Genomic DNA, 8364 nt, shown 5'->3' on the forward strand with positions numbered 1-8364 from the left:
AGTTTTTTTTTTTGCTGAGAATTTTGTTGTTAGCTTTAGCTGTAATTTTTTGACTATAAATGTTTTAAAATAAAACATGTGAAATATCATTATATATAAAATAATTTAAATGAATAACAAAATATAAATTGTCAAAGTTTACTATTATTTAATGTGATGTGTAAATAAAATTTATGTTATTTAAAAACCAATAGTTTTGTCAAATTACTCAAAATTAAATAAAAGTTATCTAAAAACTCAAATTATAATAAAATTTAATATATTTTTTTGTCAGCAATAAAATGAAATATCTAACTGCAATAAATTTCACCAACAATTCTCTAATTTATTTGATGTTAATGATTATTTTTCTATTTTAAAGATTTTACATGTAAATAATAAGATGTCTGATTTTGCATAATATATTTAAGAAAAAAATCTTCTTCTTTTTTGATACATTTTTAAAAATAAAGTTAAATCATGATTGATATAAATTAGTAAAAATTGATGTATGCTTTAACGTTTATAAATAAATTTACATCATGTTGTCCAAAAAAAAAATTTACATCATGACATATCCTAAAGTTTAATGATTTATAACTAAATGAAACTCAAGAAGAGAGATATATCTCAACCAACCACCCACATTAATATTGTCATTTTATGATATAACTAGATTCTGACATATCCTTAAAAGAGTGGGTATATTTTTTGTTTTACATATTTTTAGAAAATTAATTTTTATATTTGTGCTGTTTAGTTAAATTTATGTTTTTATTTGTATAATATTTTTCTTAAATGATTAATAAGAGGTTTTAATAATTGTATTAAAATAGTTAGACTACACATGTATCAATATGTTATGTTGTTGTTTCAATAGAATAGAGAAACAATAGTACTGTATATATAGTTGATGTGTAGATATACAAACAAGTGTACACCTTTTGTATGGCACTACATGCTTCTTGAAGTAAGGGTAAAGCTAACCTGTTTTCATTTGCATCATCTCCAAAGTACAAACAAGTGTACACCTTTTGTATCTCACTGCATGCTTCTTGAAGTAAGGCTAAAGCTAATCTGTTTTCACCATGAATAAGTGTAGTTTCTGTGTCTAAATATCATATGGCTAATAGCTACTTCTTATGTCAAGTGAGATTCTGACTAATCCCTATATCCATCAAAGTCGGAATACTTGTATATCTTCTCTCTTTCTTCTTTGCTTTTAAACATTGTCTTTAGCTTCATCTCTAAACCCTTTGGAGTATAGTTCAAGTCCTTACCAGGACTTTTATGATAATCATCTTCCACAAGAAGCATTATATAACTTTGTAGGTAACTCTTGTATCTCGGCACAACCGTTCTTATCATGGCTTCACGTATCTTCCATCTCAGCTTTTCATCCTCCACAACCCAGTTTGATTGCTTTCTGTACATCTCATCAAACCCTTTAGCAAAGGCTTGTAATGTTCTCTTCATGGTTTGAGCTTTGTTGTTGAGTAGAGACAAGAGCTTCCCCCAACTTTCTTTAACATACAATGCTGCGTAGTAGTCTCTGTACTGCTCGTGTGCGTTTAACCAAGACTCTCCCATCATTAGCCCGAGATGAGTCTCTCTCAGACCACAGAAGTGGTTATGATTGTTCATCATAAAGATGTAAGAAATAGCTGTTTCATTGTTGGAACTAGACCATGCATCCAAGTTCAAGGCAATCTCTCTCAGTATGTTGTACATGTGACCTATGAGTATCTCTTCTTGATACTTTTCATTCTTCCATCCCAAATCAATCTCAAGAATCTTGGACAAGACAGGCTTGTTCTTGTCTCCAAGTAGCTTGTTGCAGTACTCAGTCACAACATTCACAAGCTTAGGGACACCACCATCAAGAAGAGGACAGTTTGGTCTCTGAAGCTCCACCTGACAAGGTAACTCCCAAAAGATCTCGCAGACACCTTTAACTAGATTGCTGATTAGCTCCCTTGTTTCTCTACGTATCTCTGAACACTCATCTCCTCTAAACAACCGGTTAAACTCGTTTCTAACACTGTCCATTGTAGAGAAACATTCCAAGAGTTTAAGCAGTTTTGGTGGACCTTTCTTGCATTTGCTGATTCTTGATCCAAATCTCAGAAGCTGAAGCATCCGGGAGTCTGAAGCTATTGATCCAAAGCAATGCAATGGAACATCATCTTCTTCTCCCACATCTTCGAACACTTCATAACAGAGGTTATTCTCAAACTCGTAGATCTCTTTCACAGCTATCTCCATATCCACTCTCCATTGATCTATATGACCTTCAATGTCATGCACATTATCAGCTTCTGGGATTGTTCTCTGGTAATAATCATTCTCAAATTGTTTCTGCATGACCCTTGTGCGGTTCTTGATGTAAACATGCACACCGTTTGTTAACCGCGTGTGAGCATCTAATCTCTTGATGATTGCCTGCAAGTCTCTCAAGTTGGATTCAGACAAAACCTCATTCTCATGGAGAATCAGCTCTAGTTCTGTTTCAAGATTCTCCAACGCTGTGTGAAGACTCCCTCCTCTTAGATAAGCACGAGCCTCCGTCATTTGCAGTTCCCGCAGAAGCTCTGTCGAAGTCTTCAACCGTAAACCGAAAGGATGATCTTCAGGCATTCCATTTTCGGACAGGCACTTGATTGACTCTTCAAGCCAGTTAAGAGCAAGAACACAGCTGCTTGAAAGAAGCTTCAACGCTTCTCCAAGACGTTTAACATCAGAAACATAACCAAGAACATCATTACAGGACACGAGAGATCTCTCGAGTTCTTGAACAGAAGCATAGACTCTCAGAGCAGCGGATATAGGAACAAGGGTGTAACGGATATGATCAGAGAAAGGAGAAGATCTCCATTTGTCTACCTTAACATCGGCTTCTAAAGACAAAAGCTTGGTGTTGATCTCTTCAAGCTTAGATCCTGTCTTTTCTAAAACCAATGTAACGGTTTTTGATTTCTGCATCTCACTCTTTAATAAACTTCTCATTGTTTTAAGTCTATCTAGGCTCTTTGTTTCAGCCATTGTCTGTTACTTACTAAATGCTTCAACAACTCTTTTATTATGGGATTTATAACAATCCTCTGGTAGATAAACAAAATGTCTTACCAAACCCACCAGATCAAGTGTTCTTTAGATAAACCATAGCATCAAGATTTGGTTTTAAAAAGTACAAGAAGTGTTAACATTTAATCACTAACTTAAAGCAAAATCTATGTCTTGTTTTATTTGTTATAGTCAGCTCAACCATCTTTATCTTATGCTAAAGACAGTTTCTTCCTGTTTTCTGGAGTTTGATCATCTGTAACTTTCTCTTAAAGTCGAATGAATTTGTTTTTTCTTTGTTGCATTTATGTATTTAAAGTAAAAAAATATAAACTTTTAATTATGAAAACTACAAAACGAGAATGCTATAAAAGAATACTTATACCCGAAATGCCTTTTTCTGGAAATGAATAAATTTCGTGGAAACATAGGGATCAGTCGTTTCTTTTGTGGGTTTAGCTCAGTCTTCGCGTAGACTCCAAGAAACAATGATAAGAGAGAGACGCACAAAATGAGAGGCTTCGCTGGATTTGGGGTAGGCTAATTTGGGGTAGATGAAAGTTGGATAGAAAGATTGACATGTTACGGGCCTTAGATAGAAATATTGACATTTTACGGGCCTGTCCCATCACCGAATTAGGCCTAATAGGCTTACTATTAGTTAGGCCTGGGCATTTACCTCGAAGCCGTATTCGAACCCGATCTCGAAAACTCGAACCAAAATTTGAACCAAAGTAACAAAATATTCGAATGGGTATTGAATTAGAAAATAATGAATATCTAAACCCAAATGGAAAATATCCAAACCTGAATAGATATTTGAAGATAACTGAACACATGTATACTTACCTTGTATTTCTAGTTTACATCTTTCATTTTATTTAAAATATCTATAAATGGATGTTACACACTTTAAATTCATGTAATATACATATAATTATGCATAAAATAATTTGATATTCACTTCAAATATATGCCAAACTTTTTGTTTCATGCGTTAACAAAAATTACATCTAAATTTTAAAAACAAAAACCAGATCAGTGTCTTCTTACTTTTGAAATGTTATTTCAAAATCAGTTAATCATTTAATCTATTAAAAATAAAAATCAGTTAAGTGAAAATTATATTTTTAAATACAAGAAATTTAAGAAATGAATTTTTTTTTTCCTTTTAAAATTTAAATATCCGAAAATCCGATCCAAATTAGCTGAAACCAAATTAGAAATACCCGAACTCGATCCGAAATACATAAATACTCGAATGGGTTCTATACATGTATACCGTAATACCCGAAAATCTAAACCCCTTCTGACAATAACGTAAATGCAATGTAATGACATCAAACTAGATCGTTTGGTCTATCTTATACCATGAGATGTCTCCACTTATTCAAAGCCAATTAGGTTTGCTAAATAAATACTGGAGATACCATTCATTGATGGCGACAAAAGATAAAATGTCACTGAGAGATATCAAGAGGAGCAATAATTGAATTGAGTGGAGTAGAAAAATCACTTTTTTATATCTTTTTCTCTAGTTTGATAGTACTAGGGATATAGTTCCGCGCAAGTGTGGGGTCGTGAATGTCTAAAAGAATTTTCGATTTGTGTTCATGAATTCGACATTTAGCAACATCTTCTTCAAGAATATGTCAGATATAGACCATATATCCACTCAAATTCAACATCTGATACGCTGACTAATTGACATCTTCATTAGCTATCCAGTAAATCCACAACCTGTGTAAATATAAGAAAATAATAATCTATCTCAATTTAGAAACCCCACACAATAGTAAAACTCTTTATTAAGCATAGCGCAATAATATATACATACCCAGAAAAATAGTCAAGGCGAGATTTTTTAACAGAAATAAAAAATAAATCTCCATGAGCTCCTCTCAGATATATGCGAACTCTCTCGGTCCGTCCAAAAAGTTGTGTTTCTTTTTCATTGGTTTTTCCTGTAGTTATCAGCTGTATAAACAATTTTGTTCGCCTCCTCTTTGAAACTACCAATGTGTTTTAATTCAAATTTGAAGTATGAGAAATTAGTAAATCCCTCCATGGCGTACAGGTCTCAGCGGACAACTTCAGAAAGTAGAACAAAGAACATAGAAAAGTTATACTAATCAAGTTTTCAGTAGAACTATGAAATTATATCAATTTAAGGAATTTCAATGATATGTGACACTGAATAGAGCAATTTAGAGTGTAATGGTTTATCATTGGATGTGAGAATTAAGCGACAAAGTGGGAGAATCCTATGCCATATTCAGAGACAGTGCAAAAGAATAGACAATTAGGAAGCTTTTTGGGTATGTCTGACGCATCAGCCTCACGTTTTAAAGGTTATATAGAAACTGAGTGTCATAGGCCGCAAGTTAATTTAAAATGACCCAACAATCATTAATTCATTACATAATCACGTTCGAAAACTCACTGTCGAGGGCCGTAAAATCACCGGAAAAATGTAATTCGGACACCAACGATGACGATTTAAACTGACTCAGTCTAAAAACTGAAATTCTTAAAAACTTAATTTTTCATTCATTTCATCCTATAATCGAATAGTATATTTAAAAATTCATGAAGTTTTCATGAAAATGACAAAAACGAAGAAAGATGTATAACTCTTGAAAAATCATGAGATGTTGGAGTCAATATTGTAGAAAGTCTAAAAGTCTAAAGAAGAAGACGACTTGTAAAAATCATAATTGCCTTTCATTAAATTTAATCATAAAAAATACAAAACACACATGTTCTCTATTCGAACCCGGGTTGTGAGATTCTTTAATGATACATAACACTGCACTAAGTGATATTTAGTGATACTAGGTGTTTTCCTGCACCATGTGCAGCAAACAATTTTAAATTTAAATTATTTTTTAATAAATAAATTTAAATTGTATTTAAAAATTAAATTACTTGTTTATTGATAAAATTATATTTTTTATCATTAAAAGCATAATATTGATAATACTCTTCTGTTTCCAATTTTTTTTTTTTTTTGGTTTCCATGCTTTTTCTGTCGGATCCCAACAAATATTTTTTTGGCCCAGCACTCTGAAGACTTGAGAGATTTACACGGATATAATATAACTTGTTAGTCTCTATCCAGCAAATAAACTTAGAACTAAGTTGCTGATCAAAAAATTTGACCGGTGGTTTTTCTCTTTCTGTAAATGTTATCAGTGTTAAAATCATCAATTTTGTTGGAATCTTGAAATATATTTTATCAAATAGGTTAGATTTTTTAGGTACAGAAAAAAGCAAAGTAAATGAAAAAATTAACACATAAAAAATCACTTACACCAACATACAAAAACGTGACAGTCTTTTGTTTTGATGATGATTCATGCTCCCATGTGTACAAATCCTTCAGAGAAAACAAAATATAGTAAAACTTAAAAAGCTAAAGCAAAAATGGATCACGAGTTCTCAATACAAAAAAATATGCAAATGAAATATTCTTTTTGAATCGACCATACATATTTGGACGGTTGCAGTTGCTATCCTTTTTTGAATTAGCGATGAAAATTTTTCTTTATGCAAGACACATATATATCCCGTAGAAATCCGGTAGAAACAATTTTAGGGGATACGATAATTTTAGAGTTTTAAGTTTTTAATCGGCCATGTCATCTTATTGACAAGCCATGTCATCTATTAAGTGTGCCATGTCATATTTTTTTGTGAAAGTCTTTGTAGAAATAACATTTAAGCAAAATTTAAAAAATCACTTCTCAAATATAGTCTAGGGGATTCATATGAATACATATTATTTAAAACAAAAATATAAAAATAAATCTCACAAACATTTATTAAAATCTGACGTGGACACCTTAAGAACAGAAAAAAATGTCTCATTATATATATGATTTCTTATACTTTTCATCTCTCCGATCCATCGTTATATATAAAGACTTTTATTGGTGAAGGAAGAGACAAAAAGAGAGAGAAAAAAAAAGAGATGAGAGATGAGTTCTTCACAGGCACAGCTAAGTCAAGCTTTCATTGTGCTTCTGCTTCTTTGCGTCATATTTTGCTTTGCCGAATCTGCTATACCTTCTCATCAACAACCACTTTCAGTCATCGGTAAGTGTTTCAATACAAATAAATAACATTGATAAACTATAACACATACTAATTTAGTCAAAAAAAAAAACTATAACACATATAAGTTGCGTACCTGCCATTTCAGTTCATGAATTTTGTCTATGGATGAGATGTTGAATAGGTCTCAAAACGTTAAGTGGGGTGGATCGAAATGGTAGTTTAGCTGAAATAAGAAAGAATAAAACTTCTTTTTTGTATTATGTGTATAAATAAAGTACTGTGGCCGTCTACCTAGGCCACTAGAAGTACCACCACCACCACCGCAACATAAGTACAAAGTGGTGGTGATAAGATAATGTGGCACAAATCTATAATATAATATATATCTTCTTATATTTTCTCCCTCGGATTTTTTTTTTCAATTTTTTTTTATAAAAATCCGGTTCGTTAACATAGTTCGTCTATAGTAATTTATTGCCTTTTATCGTTAACATAGTTCGTCTATAGTAATTTACTGCCTTTTATCGTCGTTTAAAACTGAATTATTCACAAACCTTTCATTTTTTTTGTCAGCTCACATACCTTTCATTTATATAGTTAAATATATATGAATTGTAGGGAGAAGGTTGATGGATAGAGGGATATTTACAGGACCATCAAGAAGTGGACCTGGCGGTGGTGGTAGCACTCCAGCCCCTTAGCTCTACATCTAAACCCGTGGACATCTAGTGGTGTACATTGTTTATATATTTATGGCCTGGGTCCCTTATATATTAATGTAATGTGTAGCTCTGAGCTCAGAAGTCAAGCTTTTAATTTCTTTCGATATTATGTATATGATCAGTATATGGTATGTGTTGGTATATTATGCATGTGAATGTGTGTGTGTTCTTAAATTTCTGTTCTCCAAAGTCAACTTTTTAATTTCTCCATTTTGTATAAACTAAAATGGATATTATAAAAGTGTTGGTTTACCTCAAGTACTTGACTTGGAGACTTGTTAACTGTTATAAGAAATCAAATTTGCATCTCTTGACCATATGTTTGATCTCGAATCCTACTACCATTTCTAGGTGTGTTTTCTTTTCGTTGGGTTTATCACACCATGAGATGTCTCTACTTGTCTTAATAATTCAAACCCAATTTGGCTGGCTTCGAGAACAAATAATTAAATAAATAAGAAATGTCATAGATGGCGACAAAAAAGGATCGCTGGGATAACAAGAGGGGCAATAATTAAATTGAGTGGAGAAGAAGAATGAT

At 32.2% G+C, this 8364-nt stretch overlaps 1 protein-coding gene and 1 long non-coding RNA gene across 2 annotated transcripts; one reads left to right on the forward strand and one right to left on the reverse strand.

The window, feature by feature from the left end:
- Nucleotides 1–950: 950 nt before the first annotated feature.
- LOC108854335 (exocyst complex component EXO70B1-like) lies at nt 951–3021 on the reverse strand. Its single transcript, XM_018627869.2, has one exon. It carries the CDS (start codon nt 3019–3021, stop codon nt 1141–1143), a length of 1881 nt encoding a protein of 626 aa, XP_018483371.2. The 3' UTR covers nt 951–1140.
- Nucleotides 3022–6716: 3695 nt separating this feature from the next.
- LOC108831899 (uncharacterized) lies at nt 6717–8081 on the forward strand. The gene is made up of 2 exons (XR_001946437.2): nt 6717–7140; nt 7720–8081. It is a non-coding gene; the product is annotated as an uncharacterized LOC108831899 (long non-coding RNA).
- The last annotated feature ends 283 nt before the right edge of the window (nt 8082–8364 follow it).

Source organism: Raphanus sativus, chromosome 1 (genome assembly GCF_000801105.2).
Source record: "Raphanus sativus cultivar WK10039 chromosome 1, ASM80110v3, whole genome shotgun sequence".
In the NCBI taxonomy this organism is placed as follows: Eukaryota; Viridiplantae; Streptophyta; class Magnoliopsida; order Brassicales; family Brassicaceae; genus Raphanus; species Raphanus sativus.

Coding starts and splice junctions, on each gene's coding strand:
- LOC108854335 (XM_018627869.2), bottom strand. CDS start 3,021: ATGGCTGAAACAAAGAGCCTAGATAGACTTAAAACAATGAGAAGTTTA.